This window comes from Mustela lutreola, chromosome 9 (genome assembly GCF_030435805.1).
Source record: "Mustela lutreola isolate mMusLut2 chromosome 9, mMusLut2.pri, whole genome shotgun sequence".
NCBI classification, from domain to species: domain Eukaryota; kingdom Metazoa; phylum Chordata; class Mammalia; order Carnivora; family Mustelidae; genus Mustela; species Mustela lutreola.
Genome location: NC_081298.1, coordinates 23065079 through 23092398, shown reverse-complemented (window position 1 = coordinate 23092398; position 27320 = coordinate 23065079). Strand labels below are relative to the sequence as shown.

General features: G+C 53.0%; 1 protein-coding gene across 17 annotated transcripts in view; it reads left to right on the top strand.

The window, feature by feature from the left end:
• The window catches only part of CEP250 (centrosomal protein 250), a 50098-nt gene extending 24829 nt beyond the window's left edge, over nucleotides 1-25269 (top strand). For 12 of the 17 annotated variants that reach the window (XM_059133399.1, XM_059133395.1, XM_059133400.1 and 9 more), the window contains 18 exons: nucleotides 1203-1396; nucleotides 1620-1747; nucleotides 1947-2116; nucleotides 5869-6036; nucleotides 6431-6565; nucleotides 8534-8677; nucleotides 9510-9643; nucleotides 11174-11312; nucleotides 12271-12610; nucleotides 13246-13367; nucleotides 14296-14416; nucleotides 15422-15543; nucleotides 16008-18623; nucleotides 21156-21248; nucleotides 21453-21608; nucleotides 22068-22169; nucleotides 23301-23363; nucleotides 24759-25269. In XM_059133399.1, the coding sequence (XP_058989382.1) occupies nucleotides 1203-1396; nucleotides 1620-1747; nucleotides 1947-2116; nucleotides 5869-6036; nucleotides 6431-6565; nucleotides 8534-8677; nucleotides 9510-9643; nucleotides 11174-11312; nucleotides 12271-12610; nucleotides 13246-13367; nucleotides 14296-14416; nucleotides 15422-15543; nucleotides 16008-18623; nucleotides 21156-21248; nucleotides 21453-21608; nucleotides 22068-22169; nucleotides 23301-23363; nucleotides 24759-25022 (5211 nt within the window). In that variant the 3' untranslated portion in view covers nucleotides 25023-25269. Of the gene's footprint in view, nucleotides 1-1202; nucleotides 1397-1619; nucleotides 1748-1946; nucleotides 2117-5868; nucleotides 6037-6430; nucleotides 6566-8533; nucleotides 8678-9509; nucleotides 9644-11173; nucleotides 11313-12270; nucleotides 12611-13245; nucleotides 13368-14295; nucleotides 14417-15421; nucleotides 15544-16007; nucleotides 18624-19799; nucleotides 21249-21452; nucleotides 21609-22067; nucleotides 22170-23300; nucleotides 23364-24758 lie in introns of those variants that run through there. The other 5 variants (XM_059133405.1, XM_059133407.1, XM_059133406.1 and 2 more) reach the window with 5 other exon arrangements.
• The last annotated feature ends 2051 nt before the right edge of the window (nucleotides 25270-27320 follow it).

Genomic DNA, 27320 nt, shown 5'->3' with positions numbered 1-27320 from the left:
ACCACACCACACATAAGACACACTGTGGTATAATCCATTTATAGTCTCCACCATTAGACCAAAAGCTCCTTGAAGACAAGGCTGTGTTTTACTTGTTTTTATTCTTACATCATTTTTTTTTAAAGATTTATTTATTTATTTTAGAGAGAGAGAGAGCATGCAAGAGCATTAAGAAGGGGCAGAAAGGGGGCGCCTGGGTGGCCCAGTGGGTTAAGGCCTTCTGCTTTCGGCTCAGGTCATGATCCCAGGGTCCTGGGATCGAGCCCTTCATCGGGCTCTCTGCTCCGTGGAAAGCCTGCTTCCTCCTCTCTCTTCTCTCTGCCTGCCTCTCCGCCTACTTGTGATATCTCTCTCTGTCAAATAAATAAAAATAAAATCTTAAAAAAAAAAAAAAAAAGAAGAGGCAGAAAGAGAGGGAGAGAGCACTTAAGGAGACACAATGCTGAGCACGGAGCCCACAGACCCAACATGGGGCTCAATCTTACAACCCTGAGATCATGACTTGAGGCAAAAACCAAGAGTCAGGGGCACCTGGGTGGCTCAGTGGGTTAAAGCCTCTGCCTTCGGCTCAGGTCATGGTCTCAAGGTCCTGGGATCGAGCCCCTCCGCATCGGGCTCTCTGCTCAGCGGGGAGCCTGCTTCCCCCTCTCTCTCTGCCTGCCTCTCTGCCTAGTTGTGATCTCTGTCAAATAAATAAATAAAATCTTTAAAAAAAAAAAAAAAACAAGAGTCAGCCACTTAACTGACTGTGCCCCCAAGCCCCCCTGTTCCTCCACCTTCTAACAAAATGTCTTGACACATAGGAGCAACTCAGTAAATTTTTTTCTGAGCCAGTGGCTCAGCTAAAGTTCATCTTTCTCCTCTACCAAACTTCTCACTGCCCCAAAAATGATACATATACCTCCTTTCCAGAGTCCCTTTCTCAGAGACTGATCACTTTCTTCCTGATGTTTTGGGTGTCTTACTCCTTAAGACTAAAATCTCCTTAGAGGTAGTTCTCTTCCAGCCCTAACACACAGGGTCTCGGCTAAGAGTTCTGTAGGCTGACACAGGAAATAGGATTTGCATGAGCGGGTGACCGTCCGGACTCACAGAGCTGGGTCGGGAATCCTTGAAGGGCCAGCGGCCCTAACCTGGTGATAGCAACCCGGTGGGGGGGGTTCCTGCCTCCACTCTGTAGCTTGCCCATTTCTTCCTCCCAGGCCCGTCATCAGCAGGAGGCAGCCTTAGCTCAGCTGGACCAGCTACAGCAGGAGACAAAGCGACAGGAAGAAGTGCTCGCTCGGGAAGTCCAGGAGAAGGAAGCCCTAGTGCGAGAGAGAGCCACCCTCGAGGTGCGGCTGCAGGCTGTGGAGCGAGACCGGCAGGACCTCTCCGAACAACTGCTGGGGCTCAGGTAGGGCCCAGACCCAGTTCGGACAAGGGCAGAGGGAGCATTGTGAGGCGAAGGGGAGCCAAACCCGGTTCCAGGCCCAAAGTATCACAACTCCTAAGCGAGTTGTGAATTTATCGCTGCTCCCTAATTTCTCTGGGTGGTCAGTACTTAGAACCCAACTCGTCTTAAGGAAAGTTAAGGGGCCTGATGGGTCAGAACTCTTCCTGATTCCTGAACCTCACAGCTCAGCCAAGGAGCAACTGGAGAGCAATCTGTTTGAGGCCCAACAACAAAATTCTCTGATAGAGGTCACCAAGGGCCAACTGGAGGTCCAGATTCAAACTGTCACTCGTGCCAAAGAAGTCATTCAAGGTGAGACCCCAACTGGAACGGGGACGATTCATTCCATGGGGATGTGGAAAGCCAGCAAGGCCGTGGGAAGTTATCAGAGGTCCTGCTGTGGCCAGGCCCAGGGCTTCCGAGATGGGAGTTTGCTCCCGAGGTCTGAGGAGAGGGGAGAAAGAAAGAGGGCAGAGGCCGAATGGGAGCTCATGCATCTGTGGCATCTCAGGGGAAGTGAGGTGCCTGAAGCTGGAACTGGACACCGAGCGGAGCCGTGCAGAGCAGGAGCGGGAGAGGGCAGCCATTCGGCTGGCCCAGGCTGAGCACGAGGGGCAGACGGCCCTGCAGCAGCAGAAGTCAGCCCATGAGGAGGAGGTGAACCGGCTAGAGGAGAAATGGGTAGGTCATGGATGGGGCTGGGGACGGGAGAGGCAGACCTGGCCTCCCTTCAGTGGGTACTCTACCTGCTGACTCTTGGGCCAGAAGCAGCTGCTTATAAGAATGAAATCTGGGGGCGCCTGGGTGGCTCAGTGGGTTAAAGCCTCTTCCTGCGGCTCGAGTCATGATCCCAGGGTCCCGGGATCAAGCCCGGAGTCGGGCTCTCTGCTCAGCAGGGAGCTTGCTTTTCCCTCTCTGCCTGCCTCTCTGCCTACTTGTGATCTCTGTCTGTCAAATAAATTTTAAAATCTTAAAAAAAAAAAAAAAAAAAAGAGAGATCTAAATGGGACCTGGTCTTGCACCTGGTCTCCAAGGTGCAAAATCCAGTTTCTAGTTATTAAATGAGTAGTATATGGAGAACCCTGAGAATGATTTCTGACATGTAGTAAGCTCTGTATTTGTGTTGGCTGTTTTTGTTATTGTTGTCATTGTTGTTTTGCTTTGCTATGTACAGTGAGTTAAGCATGGATCTTGGGATTTACAGTTGTTAAACTGGCCCCAGGGCACAGAGGAATACCTTGGACCCCTTTTTCCCGGTTTAGAACTGTATTTCTTTTGTCTTTTAATTATATAATTTAGTCCATTAGCTTTGATTGTCCCTATAGGTACATTTGGATTTATTTCCACCATCCTATGCTGTTTTTCCTGCCTTTTTATACCTTTTTGGGGTGGAGAGGTTATTCTTCTTAATTTTTAGGGAGTTCAGTTGGATGATTAAGTTGTATTTTTTTTCTCAGTTCTTTTTCTCTATTACTTTGGATGGTATATTCTCTATTCTTTTTTTAATTTTTGTAGTTGCTTCCTTTAATATTTAAAAATATGTACCTAAGGGCGCCTGGGTGTCCTTTGGCTCAGTGATGATTCCAGGGTCCCGGGATCAAGCCCCAGGTTGGGCTCCCTGCTCAGCAGGAAGCCTGCTTCTCCCTCTCCCACTTCCCTGCTTGTGTTCCCTCTCTCGCTGTCTCTCTCCCTGTCAAATAAATAAATAAAATCCTTTAAAAAATAAAAAGTAAAATAAAAATACATACTTAATAAAATCTCAGGTTATTTGGTATGTTTCCTGTTTTTCTGAATGACACAGGGACCTCAGAACATTTTACCTTCATTCACTCCTCCGACCCATTGTACTTTTTTATGCAATGTCTTGTTATAACTAGTTTGTTAACACCATAAACTATTCTGACCTTTTGTTTTATACAGTTAATATTTGTTTTAGATACACTGAAAAATGACATTTTTCTCACTGATCATTCCTTCTTGTGTATTAGACTTTCATTTGGATTTATTTTCCTCCTTGAAATAGAATTTATTTGGTGAGAGTCTGTTGGTAATTAATTGTCTGAAAATATTCCTTTTTTACTTTATTCTTGAAGGATAGTTTCACTGGGTATAAAATTCTAGGATGGTAGTTATTTTCTCTTAGCATAGTGATTATTCCATTGTGGGTATCAGAAGACCTTGATTAGTTGGGTGTCAGAACTTCTTACAGTATCCTCCACGTATCTTAACTCTTAAATTTTCTGTGTTCATTTTCTTTTTCTATTCTGTGTTGTAGATGATTTTTTTTCAGATCTCTCTTCAACTCCCCATTCAGCGATGTCTAATCTGCTATGTAGTCTACTTGCCAAGTTTTAAATTTCATTTACTAAATTTTTTTAAATTTCTAGGCAGTGTATTCCATTATTTTTTTCAAATCTTCTTGGTTTTAATCATTTTTCCCTATTTTGTATTTTCATCCTCTTTTATTCTTTTAACACATGAAACATATTTTTATGCTAATAATACCAGTAACTAAAATCTTTTTGGGCCTGATGCTGTTATATGTTGTTTCCATTGGTTCTCGCTTGTGTGTTTTGTGGTTCTTGGCTCTGAGCTCATGTTCTTTAGAAATTTTTCTTTGGGAATCCTTGTAGTCCTCAGGTGAAGGAGTTTTTCTTCAGAAGATTTGCTTTTACTTCTGTTAGGAGTTTCCTGACAGAAGAGGAGGACACTGTTGTTATCCCCATTTTGGGGATGAGGAAACTGAGGCATAGAAATATGATAGAAATTAACTCAGTTCACTTATTCTAGTAGTGTTGGATTAAAGGTTCTAGCATCCCAGAACATCTCATCTTAAAATAAAATTTTAAATTAAAATGATACAAAATTTCTGTTGAAAGTGTATGGCGTCCCATTCAGGCCCTGCACCCACATAAGACCAGGTTGTGGTTGACTTCTTGAGGGAGATTTTTTTTTTTTTACCCTGTATAAAGGTTGAAACAAACAAATGTTCTTATTGTTTCCTTTTGTGGAGTTTTTTGTTTTGTTTTCTCTCCTACTTTCTCTCTGCTTTTCTTCCCCATTTGTCTCCTCTTTCATCTCTTTCTCAAGTTTATCCTTCTACTGAGGGCACTATAGCCCAGAGATAGGCAAGTTTTTGGTACAGGGCCACATACTAAGCTTTGTGGACCTTAAGGTCTTTGTCGTAATTAACTCACCTCTGCTGTTGTAGTACAAAAGCAGCCATATGTAACCAAATGAGCATGTTTATGTTCAAATAAAACTTTAAGTGCAGACACTGGAACTTGAATTCCATATAATTTTCACATGTCACGAAGTCTTTTTTTTTTTTTTAACTTCTTTTTTTATCATTAAAAATGTAAAAACTACTATTAGCTCACAGGCCACACAGCAAAGGAGGCTGGCTAGATTTGGCCAACATGCCATAGTTTGTTGACCTCTGATTAGCCCTGGGGGTCCAGCTTTATGTGAGAATCTTCTATTGGACTCCCCGCCCTTGTCTTCTGTTTTCTTTCCCCACATAGCATTAAGATGAGTTTCAAGGTTATTAGGTATAGCAAAGGCCTCCAAGAGAAAGCCAGTTCTGCATTCATTTACCTCTTTGGATCACAAGTCTTGCCTTTATTTTTGACTTCTCTGAAGTTCCTGCTGGCTCATTATACGTGGAAATGTATATTTAATATTTTATCCAGTATTTTTTGCCATTTTGCAGCTAGATTATTCAGAGATCTTGTTTGTCAGATTTCTGGAAGTGGAAGTTGACTTGTGCTTTATGCGTATTTGTGATTTGACTCCTATTACAAGGCTGACTTGTTGGCAAGATGGCAACCAAAGTTTGCTTTTTTGGGAGTTACGTGCCTAAAGTAGGGGAGAGTGGGCATCAGAGAACCAATCTGCTTCTTCAGTTCATAATCATAGCATCACCTGTGGTTTGGTTGATTTAAAATGACATTTGTAACTTATATTAGGGAGAATTGCACTTTATTTTTTTGGTAAGGATTTTATTTATTTATTTGTCAGAGAGAGAGAGAGAGAGAGAGCAAGCACAGGCAGACAGAGTGGCAGAGGGAGAAGCAGGCTCCCTGCAGAGCAAGGAGCCTGATGTGGGACTCAATTCCAGGACGCTGGGATCATGACCTGAGCCGAAGGCAGCCGCTTAACCAACTGAGCCATCCAGGCGTCCCGAGAATTGCATTTTAGAAAACACTTTTTCATGTATCATTTGACTTTTTTTATAAATCTCATTTGAGTCTCATAAAATGTGATGAGATAGGTAAGGCAGGAGTTGGCAACCTCACTTTATCGATGGGGAGACAGTCCAAGGGAGGGCCCAAAGACTCAGCCGGGAAGGGGGGACCTTCTCTGCTCCAGCCCCCCTCCTGCCTCTTCTCCTCACCCCCTGGGTTCTAACGGTGCTTCCCTCATGTAACCAGGAGAAGGAGCGCTCCTGGCATCAGCAAGAACTGGATAAGGCCCTGGAGAGCCAAAAGAGGGAGAAAACAGAGCTGGAAATGAAGCTGCAGGAACAGCAGGCAGACATGGAGACCATCCGGAGGCAGAGGGAGAAAGAACGGGCAGAGGCAGAGAGCGCCCTCTGCCAGGTGGGAAGCTGGGAAGATCCGAGCTGCGATTCCCCCTACCTCTGACCACTTCCTTGTCCACTCCCTAGCATGCTGCTGCAGGGGGCTTCCAGAAGAGAAGTACCTGCTCCCTTTGCTGCTAGTGAGCCCGAGGACCCCTGAGTTAGCTTTAGGGCCTACGGCATGTCACACTTCCTGAGGGAGGGCCGATGCTCACCACATCCTGTCAGCTCACAAACCGGGGACAATCTTTGCACTTCCTGGTTCTTAACAAGCAGGTCCAGACCTCCTTTGACCCTGGGTTCCCCCCCATTTGCCGGAGGAGCCCTAGAGCAGTGGGAATGTGCTCCTGGCCCAGCAGGTGAGCACGGTGACCCCTGAGATGGCAAGCTCTCGCCTCTCTGCCCCTCCACAGATGCAGCTCGAAACAGAGAAGGAGAGGGTGTCCCTCCTGGAGACGCTGCTGCAGACCCAGAAGGAGCTCGCAGATGCCAGCCAACAGCTGGAGCGGCTGAGGCAGGACATGAAGGTTCAGAAGTTAAAGGAGCAGGTATGGAGGCCGGTCCTGGGCAGGGAGGCAAGGCAGCGCAGCCAGCCCTCTGGTGCTTCTGTGCACCCGGTCCGGGGCAAGGTGCCGTCCCAGGACAACCATCAAGGTGCACTCAGCTGTGAACGTGACACACATGGTCCCTGTCCTCAAAGAGCTCATGTTCTAGTGGTGGAGCATACAAAAATGCGCAGATAGAGGATTCATGAGATGATCACGGGTGGGAAGGAGTGCTTCGAGGGAGACGGATAGGGTGACATGACGGGATTGAGAGTGAGTCACCAGAGGCCACTTTGAACAAGGTGGTCGGGGGTGGGATTGACTGAAAAAGTGACACTTGGGCTGAGACGTGAAGGCTGAAAAGAGCCAGCCGCATGCAGCAGCAGAAATGAGCTCTGACAGCTTATGCTCGGTGTAAGAAGCCAGTCACAAGAGGCCATGTCCCGTGGGGTTCCCTTTGTAGGAAATGTCCAGAATAGGCAAAGCTACAGGGACAGAAAGCAGATGTATAGTCGGGAGTGGGGATAGGAATAGGGAGGGTACAGGGTGATAAAAACATTCTGAAATGTGGTGACATGTACAACTCTGAATATACTAAAAACCATCAAATCATATGCTTAAACAGGTGAATTGTATGATATGTGGACTATGTCTCAGTAAAGCCCTTTTATTTTTTTAAGATTTATTTATTTGAGAGAGAGAGCACGGATGCACACGAGTTGAGGGGGGCAGGGCTGAAGGAGAGAGAGAAGCAGCCTCCCCGATGAGCAGGGAGCCTGATGCGGGGCTTGATCCCAGAACCCTGGGATCGTGACCTGAGCTGAAGGCAGCTGATTAGCCACCCAGGTGCCCCTTAGTAAAGCCCTTTTAAAAAAAAAAAAAGGAAGAAGAAAAAGCCAGCTTTTTTTTTTTTTTTTTAAGATTTTATTTATTCATTTAACAGGCAGAGATCACAAGTAGGTGGAGAGGCAGGCAGAGAGAGGGGGGGGGGAGGAAGCAGGCTCCCTGCTGAGCAGAGAGCCTGATGTGGGGCTTGATCCCAGGACCCTGGGACCACGACCTGAGCCAAAGGCAGAGGCTTTAACCCACTGAGCCACCCAGGTGCCCCAGAAGCCAGCTGTTTGAAGATCCGTTTTGGCAGGGGAAATAGCCATGGTCAGGGCAGTGGGACAGACAGAAAGGGCTTGAGGAGTGCCAGGACAGAAAGGAGGCGAAGTGGCCCCAGCGTGATAGGCTCAGGGTTGAGTGGAGTGATAGGCAGGAGCCCTTGGTTAGCATGGGAGGAGCTTGGAATTTGTTCTAAGGGCAGTGGGAAACCGTTGGATGGGATTTTAAAAGCAGACATGAGGGACGCCTGGGTGGCTCAGTTGGTTAAGCAGTTGCCTTCGGCTCAGGTCATGATCCCAGCGTCCTGGGATCAAGTCCCACATCGGGCTCCTTGCTCCGCAGGGAGCCTGCTTCTCCCTCTGACTCTGCCTTCCACTCTGCCTGTGCTCGCTCTCGCTCGCTCTCTCTCTGACAAATAAATAAATAAAATCTTTTAAAAAAAATAAAAATAAAAAAATAAAAGCAGACATGACTTGCTACATGCATTTTAAAAAATATTTTAGCTGCTGAGTGGAGAAGTGTGTGCATGTTTGTGCGTGTGCACATGCATGCCAAGGAGTGGTGTCGTGGCGTGGAAGTAGGGATTTGCAACAGGAGCCTGCTGCGGGGGTCTCGGTGACGGACTGCGACCAACTCGGGCACTGGCGGAGAGAGCTGGGGTGAGCCAGTGCGCTCTGTGGGGGAGGAGACAGATTAGGAGGTGAGGGCCGAGGTGGCATCATGGAAACAGTGTGGATTGCTGGGTCCTGCCTCAGCTTTTGCCACCAACCCCTTTGAAAAACTGGTATTTATATGACACAGACTTTAAAACACAGGCCCCAATGGGAGCTTTCTCCTGCTCACTGTGGTCTTCTCCCTTGACAGGAGACCACCGAGATGCTGCAGACCCAGCTCCGAGAGGCGCGGCGGGAGCTGGAGCAGGCGAGCCAGCAGAGCAGAGATGACCTCGCTGCCCTGCGAGAAGAGTGCAGGGCCCTGCTGCAGGCGAAGATGGACCTGCAGGGACAGGTGCCTCCTTCTCTGTCCCAGCCCTATAGCCAGGCTGTCCTGCTCCCTCTGCGCTAAAAGGGAGCCTTGGGGCTGCTTGGGAAGGAGAGGAAAATGGAAGGGCGCTTAGAGTAGAACACATGCCCTTGGAGCCCTGGGACAGTCATCTCTCCCTGTCATGACCACAGAACTTAGATTTTCTCAGGCAGCCCCTGTTCCCTTCATTCTTCCCACCCTCCCCAGAGATCCAGTATTTTAATATTCCAAGTTGCTTTTCCTACTCTGATTCCTTTTCCTTCTCAGAATCCCATTATCAGCTGGTGTTCTGATTGTTGGTTTTTTAAAAGATTTTATTTACTTATTTGACAGGGAGAGAGAGGGGGAGAGTACAAGCAGGGGGGAATGGCAGGCAAAGGGAGAAGCAGGCTCCCCGCTGAGCAGGGAGTCCAATGCGGGGCTTGATCTCAGGAGCCCGGGATCATGACCTGAGCCGAAGGCAGACATTCAACTGACTGAGCCACCCAGACACCCCTCTGATTGTTTATTTCAAAAAATACGATCACTGTACACTTGCCCATCCCTTTATCACCCTGCTTCTGGTTATATTTTGGTTATATTCAGCCAAGATTTTGATTTGTGCCTGCCTTGACACAGCAGATGTGAGGCTGGGAGACCACAGTGGAGCTGGACGGTACAGAGAGAGGGGTGCTAAGAATAGTGTGTAAGCATTGGCAGAAACCCCCAGGGCACTGGAAATGGGCCAGTGACTGTGACCTCAGAGGACCTGGAGTCCTGGTGAGAAGCCTCCCCCCGAGGGCCCCCTGCCCTTGGTCATCACGTGGTATCTTTCCAGGTGGAGGACTTGAAGTCTCAGCTGCTTTCCAGGGATGACTCTAGGAGGCTGGTGGAGCAGGAGGTTCAGGAGAAGCTGAGGGAGGCCCAGGAGTATAGCCGAATGCAGAAGGAGCTAGAGAGGGAGAAAGCCAGGTAGGTTCAACAGGCCACGGAGTAGGCTTTGTCTGTCTAGCTGCTGTGGTCACTGTGAGGTGGACAGCTCTTCCCTCAGCCCTTCCCTCAGCGGATCCAGCTGCTCATGTCTCTAGCCCCAGCCTGTACATGTTGGGCACCAGGTACTGTGCCAGGGGCTGGGGATGGCCCCCTGCCTCAGCAGAATTTACCGTTTTGTGGGAAATATGTTAATTAAGTGATCCCCCAGAGAAATCGGTGCAGGTTATGTTACATGGCATGGAGGGAAGAAACAGGATGCTGAAGTCAAAATGGGGGGGGGCGTTGGGAAGGACTTTTTTTTTTTTTTCTAGATTTTATTTATTTGACAGAGATCACAAGTAGGCAGAGAGGCAGGCAGAGAGAGAGGAGGAAGCAGGCTCCCAGCAGAGCAGAGAGCCCGATGCAAGGCTCAATCCCAAGACCCTGGGATCATGACCTGAGCCGAAGGCAGAGGCTTTAACCCACTGAGCCACCCAGGTGCCCCAGGGATGTACTTCAGATAAGATTTCAGGGAAGGCTTTCCTTAGGGAGGTTGCATTTAAACTGATCACTGCGGAGACACTGGAACCAGCCAGGCAAAGGGGTGAGAGAGAGCTCTGTGGTAGGAAGAGAAATCTCAGGGCCCAGAGACGGCTCAGAACGTGAGGTATTTGGGGACACCGGAAGCACTGTGTGACCAGAGCCTGATGAATAAGACCCAGGTGCAGGATCTGGGCAAGGCTGTGTCATTGGGGATTTGTGGGCTATGGCCAGGAGTGTGTAATTTATTTTAGGTTTAGTAGGAGACCCCTGGAGGATTTTAAGCAGGGAAATTGGCACGATCCAGCTCAGGGTATATCAGAAGAGGTAGTGATGGCAAGAAACCTTGGGGATGAGTTAGGGCCATCCGGGTGAAGCATGGCGTGTCTTCTCAGTGATGTAGGAGCTTGAAGCATGACAGTCCCTCTTGTTGAGGCAACCACGGGCAGCCAGACATGTTAGGAGACAGGTGCAGTTGTCTGCCTGAGAGATACTAAGGCTGCATCAGGGTAGGGGGAGTGGGGAAGGGGAGCAGGGGAAGAGCTCAAGGGACGTTGAGGGAATTGGAGTCCATTATATGTCATCACTGATTGGACATAGGTAGGATAAAGGGAGAACTCTGATGTGGTCAAGGCTGCCAAGTTGGACCACCGGGTAGATAAAGGTGCCGTTCGCTGAGCTAGGGAGCAGGGCCGGGAAGAGGGGTGTGCAGAAGGATGGGAAGAACTGGATACAGTGAATTTGAGCTGCTGCATAGATATTTCTGGAATCTGCCAGAGAAGAAGCTGAAGCTGAAAGGAGGTATCACGTGCCAGAAATACCTAGGAGCACTTAGTCGGTGCTCAGTAAATGCTGGCTTCTGTTGTTATGCTGCCATTGTGATCTTACTGTTTCTCTCTGAAGGGTTAGTGCCATGTTTAGCACAGTCAGATGAGAAGGTAGTTCTTCATTCCCTGAGAGAATGACCTTAGTCCTCTGGCCTCTCTGCAGCCTGACTCAGTCGCTGATGGAAAAGGAACAGAAGCTCCTTATTCTCCAAGAAGCTGAGTCTGTTCACCAGCAAGAGCTGAACTCCCTGCGCCAGGACGTGCAGGAGGCCCGGGGAGAGGGGAGAGAGCTCAGCGCCCAGGTACTCAACCACACCGCTCGTGGGCCCCGTTCCTCGGCAGAGGCCTGCTCCTGGAGTGGAGAAGCCAGTTGCTTAGGACCCTCCCATGAAGAGGACCGTTCTCTTGTTCCGTATTACAGGATGTGCTGGGACTGTAGCAGCCCTGGCAGGAGGGGCACGTCAGGACTGGGCAGGGTGGGGGCTAACCTGACGCAGAGCTGAGGAAGCTCCGGGGAGGGTTCTGACAGCCCAGAACATGGTGCCCAAAGGGGCGGGGCTCCCAGGGGCCTGGGTCAAGTGTGGCCGCATCTAAGTGTGCCAGGTCAGCTTGGCGAGACACAGCAACAGAACAGATCAGATAGGCAGCACCAAGAAAACTTCAGGACTCCATCTGCTCACACCAGGACCCCAGACCTTGGGCACAGGGGAAAGCGGGAACCAGGAGAGGAAGAGGGAGATGGTCAGAACTGGAAGGGAGACTAGGGTGGAGAAGGACCGGGTCGGGTCATCAGTGCTGGCTTTGGCTCCTAGCAGTCTAGCTTGCAGGTTGCGTGAGCGTCGGTTTCTTCATCTGTAAGACAAGGATGATTATTCTTAGCCATTAGGGGAATGTATGAAGTGTCAGAACACAGCAGACATTCTATAAATGGGAGCCATTATTATTGTGACCGTTTTCATGTAGCTCAGTGTCAGGGTTTAGGCCGAGTTCTGATTGAAGCAGGGGGCTGGTGTGGCTGCCAGGGGAACTAGGGCCACAGCCCATTTGCATCGCCTAGGTACATGTGACAGGAGTCAGTAGGCGGGCAGGTCGGTTGGATGGAGGGTAACACTCCTTCCAGAGCCCTCCTTGCCCATTGGAGAGCTAAGCCTCCTGGCCCCAATGAAGGTGAGCCCAGGGCTTGCTCAGGGTGAGGCCAGGGGGGGTCGGTCAAGGTATATCCACTCCCTGCTCAGAGTGACAACATTGCCTTCCCGGCAGGTGGAATTCCTGAAGCAGGAGGTGAGGGAGAAGGAGGCGGACTTTCTGGCTCAGGAAGCACAACTGCTGGAGGACCTGGAGGCAGCTCAGATGACAGAACAGCAGCTGCGAGCCTCGCTGCGCGCCCTCGAAGCCAAGGCTGCCCAAGTCCAGCTCCGCCTGCGAGGCGCAGAGACCCGGCTGGCGGCGCTGGCGGCAGAGCAGCAGCCCGGGCACCAGGCCCAGGCCCAGCTGGCCAGCCTCTGCTCTGTTCTGCAGCAGGCCTTGGGCTTCACCTGTGATGGCAGGCCTGAGCTGCGTGGCGGGGGAGACTCTGCTTCCCTTTGGGGCCCTGAGGCAGGTAAGACGGCCACGCAAGGACTCGGTCCTTTGGGCCAAAGCCACCCCTGGCTCCCTGGAGGGAGAAGGCAGGGGCCCCCAGTTCCTTAGGCAATATCACAGCAAGGTTAAGGTCACAGACTCTGGAATTAATTCAGTCCTCCCTGAGCTTGATTTTTTGTTTCTTAGAGAGAAAGAGAGAGCACGCATGCGCAAGCAGCCGAAGGGCAGAGAGAGAGGGAGAGAGGATCTTAAGCAGACTCCCCTCTGAGCACAGAGCCTGACTTGGGGCTCAATCTCTCAACCCTGAGATCATGCCCTGAGCTGAAATCAAGAGTGGAACATTTAACCAACTACGTCACCCAGGTGCCCCCTCTCTCAGGATTTTTCTAAGGAGTTTCTGAGAGTACATAAGTCAAAGAGGTCACACAGTTCCTGGCATTTAATAAATGCCCAACAAGTGACAGCTAGCATTATCTAGTGCCCGCCACAGCTCCTGGCACATAGGAATGCAGAAAGTGCCTGAGGAATGATCTGCTCAGGAGGGGCTCTTTGGGGAGAGGAGGGATCTGTGGGAAGGCCAAGACTATCTGGGGAGGTTTGGCTGTTTCCTTTCATAGGGCAGCCAAGTGAGGAGCTGTTTCCTCGTTTTTTCAGACCAGAATGGAGCTAGGCTCCTCCGTGAGAAAGGGCCCCTCCTGGCAGCCTTGTCAGCTGAGGCAGTGGCATCTGCCCTCCAGAAGCTTCACCAAGACCTGTGGAAGACTCAGCAGGCCCGGGTACGATGCCCTGTTCTCCTTCCTTGAACTCTTCACTCCCCGGAAGAGGACTCATGAAGCAGTTTGAGCTGTTTTATTCCCAGTTTGGGATGAATTCCATCTCTAGCCTTTCCTCACGGGGCAGGCATGAGCACAGCATTTGGTTTCCTGGGCCTGGGTTTCACTAGTCAGCAGGGGCAAATGATGCGCGCCTCAGGGTTGTGAGGATCAAGCGAGTGAGGGACGTGAGAGGCTCTGAACTAGAGAAGCCTACACAGATGAGGAATATTGTTTTGCCTGATTTTCCTCTCAGCTGTGAATTACTTGTTCTTGGTGCCGATACCTCCAAGAACAACCCAACAAACGGACTGCTGAGATTTGAGGCTGCCATTTATAGGAACATTCCAGGCCTAAGGCTAAACTAAATGTCCCGTAAATTCCACCTCTCAGTGAACCTATCATTCAGTAAAAATTGAATGCCACCTCTGTGCCAGCCAGTGTGAGCTGACGGCTCGGAAAGGAGAAATACCAGATCTCCACCCTCGAGAAGGCTGAGGAAGGAAACTGCCTTCTAAAATAAGCAGAACTGATAGAATTAACCAGATCAGTTACAGATGCAAATGATAATGACAGGAGGAAGGGACAGTTCATTCCTGCTTGGGGAGGGTCACAGGGAAGGAAGAAGGGACCTTGGAGCTGAGCTTTGAAGTAAGAGTTTGGACAGAGGACAGACCCCGGGCGAAGGTGCACAGGGCTTAGACAGGGATTCTAGGCTCCAGGCCGTTGGAGCAGAGCCTTTCACGACTCCAGGGAGTGATCTGGAAGCAGATCTGAGGGGGCAGATCCCACAGAGGCTGAGAGGAAGGGGGGCTGGCACTTGGGTCCCGGTGTGGGATAGCTTGGTGGGGCATGAGGAGGTTGGAGTCTAGCCTTGCCCTTCCTTTCCCAGGATGACCTCAGGGAGCAGGCTCTGAAGCTGGAACAGCGTCTTGCTGATGCAGAGGCGGAGAAAAGTCAGGTCTGCACAGAATTACAGGATTTGCAGAGACAGCTCTCCCAGAACCAGGAAGGTAAGAAGCTCAAGGCAAGTGGGGAGATTTGGAGGGAGAGGAGAGGCTGGAAGCCCAGAAGCGGTAGCCACTCTTTGCTGCTCGCTCCCAACTGTGAGAAACTACCTAGAAACCTCTCCAAAGGGGTGATGACCCCTGTGAACAGTTTTTATGCTTTGCTTGGCTTTTGAGGAATTCAGGGGGACAGAGTAGGTGAATTGAGAGAAGTTCCTGGCTGGGCTTCCACTTTCTCTGCCTGCAGATTAAAAAACAGGCAACCTAGGGCCAGGACTGTGAGAATGTTATAAAATTCTGTGTCTTTTGTCATTTATCTGTGTTACTTGTTTTTGTTCTCTCCAGCTGTGTCGTCAAAATTACTCACCTTTGACAGCAGAGGGATTATGGGCTTGTTCAGGAGACACCAAAGTTCGGGGGACCTGGGGAGAATGCCCCCCGCCCCCTGGCACGGCCAAGGGCGTGGGTGGTGACTACTTGGAAAAGAAAGGAGGGGGCCAGGGCTCTGTGGTAGAAGAGAAGAGGACAACTTGGGGAGGGGGGTCAGGTCTTGAAAGTATCCCAGAGGGCTCCCTGAGAGCCACACACACAGAGCTAGTGGGTCTTGCAGAAATGGGGGGCAGCCTGTAGAGCGACAGTGGTCTCTGGGAACCTCTGCAAACCATAGAATTAGAGACTAGAAAGGACCTCCAGCATCTTTGGTCCCCCCTACCCTTGGATCTGGAATCCAGGGCTGGAGATCACTACGTGATGAGGATGAGGTAGTGTTGGGAGGAGAGTCAGGCAAGTGCCGGCACCGGGCGGCAACTACGGATGCGAGTGTGGGAGCCGCAGGGGCCCAGACAAACCCGGAACAGCTGGCTGATGGGTGACATGGCTGTGAGACTGGATGTAATTCTCTCCTTCCTCCCCTTCTTCCCCTTTGATTCTGTTCCTCCCCCTCCATCTGCCTCTATGTCCCTCTCTTCCTTCACCCTGGGCCTTGCTCTACCACCTCCCCTATTCCCAAAGAGAAATGCCAGTGGGAAGGAAAGCAGAAGTTGCTGGAATCCAAGCTGATGGAACTGCAGGAAACCGTGACGTCTCTGCAGAGTCGTCTGCGGCAAGCAGAGCTGCAGGGACTGGAGGCCCAGGTGAGGTGGGCCTGGTCTGGGGCAGGGACTTTTTTCAGGAGGAGTCCTTGGGGGCCAGGCTGAAGCTCCAAACCCACCTGGGCCTGTGGTCAGGCCCCAGCCACGTGTAGTGCCCAGCGTCCTTGAGCAAGGGGCTCAGTTTCCCTGGCTGGCTCCTTGAGGTCCATTAGGAAGGCCCTGGTCAGTTTTCCTGAAAGGAGGCTGAAGTATTTGTCCCCTGCCCTGAAGGACCAGAGTCTGGGATGGCTCATTTGTTTCAGGCTCTCTCCTCTGGGCCTAGCAGAGCCCTGGAATTCCGTAAGGACAATATTTTACTAGATCAGCTTCAGTGGAAGGCACCAGTTCTCTTTGTCCCCCGACCTTTGCTGGTGCTAAGGCTGCAGGGAAAGGAGACGAAGGGCCTGCACTGGGCAGATGGTATCTGGGAAATGTAGCCCAAGGTGGTTTTTCTTCTTCTTTTCCAGAAGGAGCGAGAGCTCCTGCAGGCAGCCAAGGAGAACCTGATGGCCCAGGTGGACCGTCTGCAGGCATCTGTGGCAGAAGCCAGGGCTCAGGCCAGTGCTGTCAGGGCTCTGGAGGAGGACCTGAGAACCGCTCGCTCGGCCCTGAAACTCAAGAGCAAGGAAGCAGAGACCGAGCGTGAGCGAGCCCAGGCTCTGCAGGAGCAGGGCGAGCTGACAGTGGCCGAGTGGAAGGCTCTGCAGGAAAATTTAGCTATCCTGACCCAGGCCCTCTCCGAAAAAGAAGGGGAGGTAGAGGCTCTGCGGGGAAGCATCCAGGAGCTGGAGAAACAACGGGAGATGCAGAAGGTTGCTTTGGACGCCCTGTCTCTGGACCTGGAGAAGAGGAGCCAGGAGGTGGGCGTGCAACACGAGCAGATCCAGGAGCTGGAGAAGTGCAGGTCTGTCTTAGAGCACCTGCCCCTGGCCGTTCAGGAGCGGGAGCAGAAGCTGGCTGTGCAGAGGGAGCAAATCAAAGAGCTCGAGAAGGCTCGAGAGACCCAGGGGAGCATCTTGGAGCATCAGCTTCTTGAACTTGAGAAGAAGGCCCAAGTGATAGAGTCCCAGAAAGAACAGATTCAGGATCTGAAGAAGCAGCTGGTCACTCTGGAGTGCCTCGCCCTGGAACTGGAGGAAAACCATCACCAAATGGAATGCCAGCAAAAGGCCATCGAGGAGCTGGAGGGCCAGAGGGAGATGCAGAGGGTGGCCCTCACCCACCTGACACTGGACCTGGAGGAGAGGAGCCAGGAGCTGCAGGCCCAGAGCAGCCAGATCGACGAACTGGAGAGCCACGGCACCCTTCTGGCAAGAGAGCTCCAGGACAAGGACCAGGAGCTGACGTGCCAGCGAGAGCAGATCGAGGAGCTACAGAGGCAGAAAGAGCGTCTGGCTCGGGACCTGGAGAGGCGGGACCAGGATGTGCTGCTCCAGAGGGAGAGGATTCGGGCCCTAGAAGACCAGAGGACGCTGCAGACCAAGATGCTGGAGGAGGACCTGGGCCAGATCAAGCTGTCGTTGAGGGAGAGAGGCCGGGAGCTGGCCTCCCAGAGGCCGCCCATGCAGGAGCAGGCGGAGGAAGGGAAGAGCCCGAGTAAAGCCCAGCGTGGGAGCCTCGAGCACCTGAAGCTGATCCTGCGTGATAAGGAGAAGGAAGTGGAATGCCAGCAGGAGCGCCTGCACGAGCTGAGGGAGCACAAGGACCAGTTGGAGCAGCAGCTCCAGGGCCTGCACAGGAAGGTGGGGGAGACCAGCCTGCTCCTGAGCCAGCGAGAGCAGGAGCTAGTGGTCCTGCAGCGGCACCTGCAGGAGGCCCGGGAACGGGGGGAGCTCAAAGAGCAGGCCCTGCAGGCTCACCTGGAGGAGGCGCAGAGAGCCCTGGCGCAGAGGGACCAGGAGCTCGAGGCCCTGCGGCACCAGCAGCAGCAGGCACGGGCGCAGGAGGAGACGGCGAAGGAGCAGGCGAGCGCGCTGCAGGGCACCGTGGAACGGGCCCGTGTGCAGCTGCAGGAGCGCCAGGGAGAGCTCGAGGAGCACAGGGAGCATGTGCGAAGGCTTCAGGAGGAGCTGGCTGTGGAGGGACAGCGCGGGCAGGCCCTGGAGGAGGTGTTGGCTGACCTCAGGGCCGAGTCTCGGGAGCAGGAGGAGGCTCTGCTGGCCCTCCGGCAACAGTGTGCCGAGCGGGCCCAGGAGCACGAGACAGAGGTCACGGGCCTGCGGGACCGCCTGCTGCGGGCAGAGGCTGCGCTCAAGGACCGGGACCAGGAGCTGGAGGCTCTGCAGGCAGCCAGCCAGTCCTCCGAGCAGCGGGAGGAGACAGCCCGGGAGCAGGCCGAGGCTCTGCAGGAGGCCCTGAGCAAGGCTCAGGCCGCCCTGCAGGAGAAGGAGCAGCGGCTGCTGGGGCAGGCAGAACTGAGCCGCAGCCTGGAGGCCAGCACGGCCACCTTGCAGGCTGCCCTGGACTCCTGCCAGGCACAGGCCCGGCAGCTGGAGGAGGCCCTGCGGAGGCGGGAAGGTGAGATCCAGGACCGGGATCTCCGGCACCAGGAGGCCGTGCAGCAGCTCCAGCGGGCACTGGCCCAGAAGGATGAGGAGCTGAGCTATCAGAAGAGGCAGGGGCAGCTACTAGAGCAGTCTGTGGCCCAGAGAGCCCGAGAAGATGCCCTCCCAGGGAACCAGGGTCCGGAGCGGGGGAGAGAAGAGGAAGAGGTGCGGGGCCTCCGTGAAAGCCTAAGGGAGTTGCAGCTGACTCTAGCCCAAAAGGAAAAGGAGATCGTGGGGCTGAGGGAGGCCCAGCAAAGGAAGAATCTGGAGGACTCAGCCCACAGCCACGCAGCCTCCCCGGCGGAGGAGCCCTTTACAAAGCTTGGCGCTGCCGGGCCGCGGCTGCAGCAGGAGCTGGAGCGACTGCAGGCAGCGCTGAGGCAGACGGAGGCCCGGGAGATAGAGTGGAGGGAGAAGGCCCAGGACTTGGCGCTGTCCCTGGCCCAGAGCAAGGCGAGCGTCAGCAGCCTGCAGGACGTAGCCATGTTCCTGCAGGCCTCTGTTCTGGAGCGGGACTCGGAGCAGCAGAAGCTGCAGGTGAGTCACTCCATGGGTGGTAACGGCTGGGGGGCAGAGGCTGATGTCTGGCTGCACTCAGAGGGTCCCTGCCACCCCGGGCTTGTGACACCTCAGGGTGCAAGAGGGCAGAGAGAGATGGAATCCAGGGTATTGTGCTCATCTGGGAGGATATGGAGAGACGCCCACAGTTCCATAGAGCTTATGGTCTAGCGGATAAGCACTTGGAATGCAGTGTCTAGTTCAAGTCAGAGCCTCGGTAGGGAAGTTCGGCGTGCTCTTGAGCACAAAGAGGGCACCCAGCTGGCCTCTCCTAGTGGTAAATCCTAGAAGGCTTCCCAGTCAAAGCAGAGTTTAAGATTAAATCTGAAGGAACCAGTAAGGAATTAGCCAAGCACAGGGTGGGGAGGAGCTTTCTGGGGAAGAGGAAAGAGGAAGGAGAACATGGAGCAGCCGTACAAGACCTCAGGCTGAATGGGACGCAGAGGGGCAATTGACCACAGAAGACAAGGCAGCGAGGGCCCCATCATTCAGGGCTTTGGAGTCATGTCGAGGACCTGGGTGACCAGTGGGATCTGGACGAAGTGTTTGGGGCAGTGAGGGAGGGTGACACATCTAATGTCACGGTAGATCTGGGGAGACCGACAAGGAGGTGGTCCTCGAAGTCCTGGGACAAATGATGACCGAAGACAGGAAGGGTGGATGGTGACTCGGGGCGGTGGGGGGGGGGGCTAGAAGCTCACAGGCCTTCTGGCAGCTGACTAGCTAAGAAACAGGGGACTAAAGAAAGGGCAGAAGGAAACCGACCCCCCAGGTTTCTGCTCATAGGCAGGTTTCAGGAATGCTGTGGAATAGCCGCAGAATGAGGTGCCTGTGGGACCTGTAGGGGGTGAGGTCCAGGAAGCGGGTCTGTGAAGTGATCTGAAGTTGAAGGGTGAGGCTAAGGATAGACTTGGGGTCCTCAGCAGTTAAGGATAAGTGAACTCTTCTAGATGGAATATCAAATGAGAAGGGAATTGGACTTTAGGGTGTGGCATTCAACTTCAAGGTCAGGGGCCATGCCTTAGTCCCCTTTGCTGCCCCAGCACTGGCCACAAGGCCTGCAACAGAGCAGACAGTCAGGAAAGCAAGGTTGACCGTTGGCCATAGAGAGGCATTGTCTCTCTTGCCAAGAACAACCCAGCCCATTTTTTCCAGGAAATTGACCCCACATCTTGGGCCTTGACCAGGGCTGAGCCCCAGAGAACCCCTCCCATCCTCTCAGACACAGCGCTGCAGGGGCTTCCCATCTGGGGGCAATATGCCGAGAAGGGGATCCAAGTGTGAACTTTGGAGTCAAGTTCCTGGGTTTGCAATACCATCCTACAGTTTATGGGCTGTGTGACCCCAGATAAGTGCCTTCACTTCTCTGACTTTTGGGGGAATACCAATACCAGCCCTGTAGGGCCATCTTGAGTATGAAAAGAGATAAGCATTCGATAAGTAGAATTCTTTTCCTATCTCTAGGCTCGTTCGTATAGTCACAGAACAAGTAAGGTCTGTTGCTGGGCGGGAGGATTGCTGAGCAGTATTATAGCTCCGGTCAGCATCCCCCTGCACTGGCACCACCCCCCCCCCCGAACACTCAAGAACATCTTTCAGATACAGCCCTTCATCTAACTGCCATCATATCTTCTATTAAGCATTTTCCATGCCATGCACTGTTGCTCTTGCTTCCCTCCACAACAACCCTGAGAAGCTGGAATTATCTCTCATTTATAGTTCAGAGAGGCCAAGTAACTTGTCCAAGGTCATATGGCCAGTCAATGGCAGAACTAGATCTAGGGAGTCTGACTCTAGAATGCTGCCTGTTTGCCGAACTCCCCCTGTGAGACATACGGTGCCTAGAAAATATCTAGCCTGAGGCCCCCGCTTATCAGGAGGGATTAAACCCCAAAAGCCTGATCTATGCTTCATGGAGCATGCGGTCATTTTGCAAATGAGGAAATTGGGTTTTGGAGAGAGCTCATATCTTGACCCAGGTCATATTGCCAGTAAGTAGCAACAGAATACCTTGCTCTGTGTGTCTCCCGAATCCATGATATTTTATTTATTTCACAGTTAGAGATCACAAGTAGGCAGAGAGGCAGGCAGAGAGAGAGGAAGAAGCAGGCTCCCTGCTGAGCAGAGAGCCGGATGCGGGGCTCAGTCCCAGGGTCCTGGGATCATGACCTGAGCAGAAGACAGAGGCTTTAACCCCTTGAGCCACCCAGGCACCCTCCATGCTCTTTCTACAACACCTCAGTGCTCCAGGTTGCTGCTTAATTTATGCAAGATCTCAAACAAGGCAGGTTTTAGTCCTAGCCCACCATGTAACTTCCAACAGATCCCTCTCTACTGCTTTGCTTGTCATCTGTAAATAAAAATTCTACCCTAGAATAGCTCAGAGGCTCCAGGAACAATAAGATTATAACCTGATGAGAGAATTCTGGGGTTTTGATGAGGATGGAAGGTAGCATGGGGCTGGGTAGGAGGTTGCTACGGTGCGATTTGCTCCACACCTCAATAACCCAGGATGAGTTGGAGCTCACCAGGCAAGCTCTGGAGAAGGAGCGGCTCCTGAGCCCCGGCTCAACCAGCAGAGCAGAACGGGGACCCAGAGAAGAGGTAGGTGCACAGCTGAAAGAGGTGAGCTGGGGGCCTGGTGGGAACCGATGGCCAGGAGGAAGCTCCTTTCCAGGGGCTTGTTCCCCTCCTTTGGAAATTGGGTCCCTGAAGCTCAGACCTGCCACACTGGTCTGTTTGCCCTCTGTCTGTTCCCCCATTGGTCTAAGGGGCTGGCCAGGTGAGAGTCCCCGGGCTGTCCCGCAGGTGCCAGGGGGAGAGGCTGAGCCTGGTCTTGGGACAGAGGAGAAGCAGCTCTGGGGACAGAGGCTGGAACACCTCCAGCGAGCAGTGGCACAGCTAGAGATTGACCGGAGCAGGCTGCAGCATCACAACGTCCAGCTGCGGGCCGCCTTGGAGCAGGTGAGTCCTTTCTCGTGTCCTCAGTGTCCTTATCTGGGGCTCAGCACACGGGTATCTTCACTTCTCATGGAGCCCCCGGAGCAGAGCAGTCAGATCAGGGGTCATATCCAGCCTGCTGCCTCTTGCTGAAAAGTAGTGTTCATGGGAACACCGGCATAGTGGAGTCAAATATTTGGGCCAGAGATCTAACGGCCTGCAGAGCCCAAAATACTACAGAAAGCATTTGCTAAGCCCAGTCAGAAGGCCTGAGAGGCGGGTCCTACCTCTCTGCCCCAGCAGCACCTCTCTGCTCTCAGGGCTGCCCTGGCCTGCGCCCTCCTCACCCCTTCTCGAGGTTGCTGTCCCCTGCTCACCCCTACACCCACAGCCACACGCATGCCAGCCTCCTCTTGAGGGCAGCAGTTCTGTTCCAGCCCCAGAGCCAAGCCGAGCCCTGACTTTCCACCTGCATCTCGGCAGGTGGAGCGAGAGCGCAGGAAACTGAAGAGGGACTCCATGCGCGCATCGAGGACGGGCGTCTCGGAGGTCAGGGAAGCCACAGCTTCGTCCCCCACACAGCAGGTTTGCAGGGGGACATGGCCGTGTGAGCTGCTCAGGGGAGCCCCTCCAGGCTGGCTTCTGCACAGCTCAGTCTGTCCCTGACTCAGGAAGGAGGCCCATCCATCTTCAGTGGGTGGGGATGGAGTCACGGCTCACAGCCCTACCTTCTCAGGAGCTCAAAAAGCCTTCCCTGATGTGTAACCTCCCTGCTTGCAGACCAGGGCCTTGGGCTCGTCTAGGAGCGGGGCTCATCAGGTTTCTGGTCAGAATCCCGGGTGAGTGGGTGTCAGGTGGTACTTGCCAGACCCTGACATGCCCATGAGCCTTAGAGCAGCTTTGTGGGCCTCTCAGATCTCCTCCCTTATAGGACTGAATTTGCGAGGTTAGAGTCTGTGGGATTTCCAGGAGTTAGACTCCCTTTTTGGGGTAAGGAACTGGGGGAAGACTCCCCATACTAGGACTCTTCTAGCTGAGTTATGCTATCCATGAACGGTGCTGTGGCCTGTCGGGGAGAGACTGCTGCCAGCTGAGTGTCTCCGAGCTCTCCATCCCCCTTCCTTTATGAAAGCTTCCCAAGGGCAGGCACCTCGTCTTACTTCCTTTCTGCACCCCTAGCTCACAGCCCAGGGCTGCCACAAGGCAAATGCATGTTATACTTCTGTAAATTAAAAGGTGACTGGGCGCCTGGATGGCTCAGTGGGTTAGGCCGCTGCCTTCGGCTCAGGTCAGGGTCTCAGGGGCCTGGGATCGAGTCCCGCATTGGGCTCTCTGCTCGGCATGGAGCCTGCTTCCTCCTCTCTCTCACTCTGCCTGCCTCTCTGCCTACTTGTGATCTCTCTCTCTCTCTGTCAAATAGATAAAAAAATAAAAAGAGGAAAAAAAAAAGGTGACTGACTTCAAGAAGCCAATGCCACCCAGGCCTTTTGGATGTTCAACATCAGGTCTCTGTGGGGCGTCATCCACTAGGCTGGCTTGGGCCCTCCCAGGCTTCCTTGCCCAATGGTCATTGTGCCCCGTGGAGTCCAGTCTGGGTTCTGTCACATAGCTCTTGCCTTGGCCCCCAGGATTGAGATGAGCTGGCTAAAGATGCCTATTTCAGAACCCCTAGGGCAGGAAGGCCTATTCCAGTAAGAATGGTATTTGTCTTCGTAGGATGGAAGAGGAGGACAGAAGGGCTCCTCAGATGCCAAGCACGTGGCCGAACTGCAGAAAGAGGTATGTTCTGGAAGGATCAGCTTTCTAAGCCCCCTTTCCCTCCTTTGCCATCAGGCAATAAAGCATGAGTGTCTGCTATGTGCCTGACCCTTTGTGCCCCTCCAGCAGGGAGACAGGAAATAGTTCCTCCCTCAGAGAACCTCAGTCTGTGTGGGAGGCAAGAAGAGCCCAGTCCCAACTCAACCTCCCATCTGCTTAGAGTAGGAGGAGGGAAGAAAGCATGCTCCAGACCCCAGACCACCAGGTTCCTAGCTATGAAGGAGCAGGAGAATAAAGAGGGCTGAAGGGCAGACAGAAGATTCTAGGAGGACAGAGGAAAGCAAACAACAAGGATCCCAGCCTCCTCTGCCCTCACATGCACCCGTGCTGTTGCCAACACACCAGGCAGAGTAGCCTGGCACCAGCACCAAGATCCACATCTCAAAGCGCAGCTCCAGCTGCCTCGCCCCAGAAAGCCAGGATCAAGTGCCTTCTTGCCTCCCAGGCCTTACCTGGTGCCTTCTTGCCTCCCAGGCCTTACCTGAAGACTCACCCTGTCTCTCAAGGCCCCAGAGTAGTAAGAACCGTGGAATTTTTATTTCTGGGCCTGTTTCAGGAACTAATAGTCACTACCAGCAGAGCCTGACCATACGACTAGACTGAGCTATTAGTTGGAATTCACACAAAGCATTCCCGAGATGGGGCCCACACAAGGGTGAGGCAAGGGAGACACCCAGGTGAGAATTTTAAGGAGATGCTCACTGGCGACCTGGAGTCCCTCCTTAAATTCCACAACCCAGGGGCCTCTCTGCCTCACCCTAGTCCTGGCGCTGCCCGGAGCTCCCCATAACCACCTCCTGGTGCTGTGTATTCATTGGAGAAACAAGGGTTCGTCAGTGATTCCCAGCCCTGGCTGCACCTGAGAACCACCTGGGAAGCTTTGAAAAAACGCTGATGCCCAGGCCTCCGCGCCCTCTAATTAAGTCAGAGTATTTATCAAGAGTTTCCAGAGTAGAGCGTACTGCGGTGACGATAAAATACTCTGTATCTCGATCAAGATCGCGGTTACGCACGCACACGTGTGTGATCAAACTCATCACAACATGTTCTTAAAATCCTGGCATTTTATTACATGCAAATGATCCCTCAATAAAACGGATGAGTAGTTTTGTCATTGCTGTTGTTTGTAAGGCCCCTATCTGAGTCTCCTACATGGCCAGGGTTGAGGAGCCCTGGATTTCCCAGGACTCCCAAGGGCCCTTGTCCCAGACACCCTAGAGCCTGATCCTGAGATTGGCGTGGGGTAGTTGATTCAAATGCTCTTCCCAGGAGCGGAGCAGGAGGACTTGGGGCCGCTTCAAGGTCCTTAATTACTCTTTCCCTCTTGGTCCCCTCCCGCAACCCGCACTGACCCAGGTGGCCCTGCTGCGAGCCCAGCTGGCCTTGGAGCGGAAGCAGAAGCAGGACTACATTGCTCGTTCGGTGCAGACCAGCCGTGAGCTAGCGGGCCTGCACCACAGCCTCTCCCACTCTCTGCTGGCCGTGGCCCAGGCCCCTGAGGCCACCGTCCTGGAAGCCGAGACCCGCAAGCTGGACGAGTCCCTGACTCAAAGTCTGACGTCCCCAGGACCAGTCCCGCTGTGCCCCAGTCCCAGCACTACCCAAGCCATCTCCAGGTAGCAGCCGCACCCGGGGCAGAATCCAGGCCAGCCTGGGACTACATGGATGGACAGCTGGCTGTCATGGCCCAGGAGGAAGGAAGGAAGCCCACAAGGCTGGGAGCAGGCCCTGGCTCCCATGGGAGCGAGGCAAGTCACAGCTGCCCACAGAGTCACCTACAGGAGCATCCGATGCCTCTTGTCTCAATTGTGTTGTCCCAGCACCTCCCCACCAACAATAAACCCCACGTCTCTGTGTTTGTTCTCTGCTACTGTCTCCACTTTGTCACTGGGTGGCCACAGCACAGCGGGGCATTTGTGAAGGAAGAATTTGCCACAGATTCCTGTCAGGCAGCGTGAGTTCCTTGTCCGCCTGCATTCTGACAGAGAAGGCTTATGGCAGACTCAGCAAGACAAAGCCCCTGTCCACAGGGAGCTTGAGTCCAGTTGGCAGGAACACTCATGGATGAGTCACAGCTCTGTGTGCTGACCAGAAGTGCATAGAAATTTCGGTGACCAAGGAAGGAAGGCTTGAGCTGGCCATTGAAGGCTGGAGCCGTCAGGCGGGGTTGCTAGGCCTGCTGGTGAGATCTGTGGGCCTATGGCGGAGCGTGCTGGGGCCGAGGGTAGATGGGGAGGGAAGGGGATGATAGAGGGGCTTAGAATCTAGATTTGATCTCAGGGAGGATGAGGAACTATAATATGTTCTTGACTTAAGTTCTAGGGCTTCAGAAACACTGAGTTGACCTTCGGCTAGTCGGTCTCTCGAGTTCAGACATTCCATCTGGTTTCACTCCCCTTCTGCTCTGAGTGAATGCCCCCGGCCTCCCTTCCTGGGCATACCACCTGGGACCAACTCTGGTCCCCCATAGTCCAGTCACGTGTCAAACCAGTAAAGAGGCTGGACGATAGCAGAATTTGTCACTTATGGACTGACCCTGGTGAAGGCACCCTGGACTGAACCCCATTCACTGGCTAAGACTTACCATTGGCAACTTCTTTGAAGCCTAAGAGAACAGTTTTCTTTAGAGAAGCTGGGCTTGGCCGCCTTCTGGCCCTTCAGTTGTCATCTGGAATTCCTTTTTCTAAGCCTGAGGATGGAGCTAAGGCCTAGTCAAGAATGTGGGGTTTGAGAGCAGCACCCCACTACCCCAAACCTACTTACTCAGGGCTCAGTCCCCTTGTATCCCCTCGCATCACACAGAGCGGATGGGAGAGGGGGGTTCACCACTGCTGAAGCTTTGTTCTAAAAAAAAATTCATGGTACGAGACTCCGCAACAGATGCTTAGTAAAAAGTCACAGTTTAGAACCCTTCCCCTCCCCCCGCCGAACTATACCTGAGGCCCTAAAGATTCTAGACCCTGGATGCCACCTCTGCTCAGGCTCCCTGTGACTCAGAATCCTCACCTGGCCTTTTCTGTGCCAGGAGTTCTCAAAGACAAACAGGACTTCTCTTGGAACCTTCCTTTCCAGTCTCTTCCCTCTAGTTCTCTAGCTTAGAGTGTGGACCTTCCAGACAGGACCCAACCTTACCTAAGGGCATCGGGCCAGTGCTTCCTTTCCTTCTCCTTGTCCCATGCCACAGCAAATCGGTGGTTGGGTTATGTTCCTGACCAGCTAGGTCTCGTGGATGTACTTGAGGATGGTGAAGTTGGTCACCAGATCCCTAAGGGGAAAGGTCAGAGCTGAGCGCAAGGGTCTCCTTTCACAAAACTTCTTCCTCCAACCTCCTCCTCATCTGTTTTGCTAGAGGCTGGTACAGGCCAGAAAGCCCTAAGAGTAGAAAGGGACAAGAGCTGAGCCAGAGCCTGGGCCACGTTCCTGTTCCAGGGAGTGCCTAGGTCTGGGGGGGTGCGGCATCCCACTCTCAACGAGTCTCCATACTGTGTATTAGAACAAGGATCACCAGAGCACAACCTAGTTACCTTGACTCATCCATCTGCTTCCCTACTTGGGACTAGCAGCAGCTTGAAGGCAAAAAAGCTGCCTGGCATGAGGTAGGGAAGGAAAAACTGTCTATATGTTAGCAAGGGGGTAGAGAATGTAGTCACAGGTGGCCGAGTGACAGCAAGATCGACATTTACACCAAAAAGCCAAGGGGTGGGGTGCCTGGGTGGCTCAGTGGGTTAAAGGCTCTGCCTTCGGCTCAGGTCATGATCCCAGAACCCTGCTTCGGGCTCTCTGCTCAGCGGGGAGCCTGCCTCCTCCTCTCTCTGCCTGCCTCTCTGCCTACTTGTGATCTCTGTCTGCCAAAAAATAAAGTCTTTAAAAAAAGAAAAAAGGCCAAGGGGTGTCCGCTCCAGGCCTGGGGCCTCCACC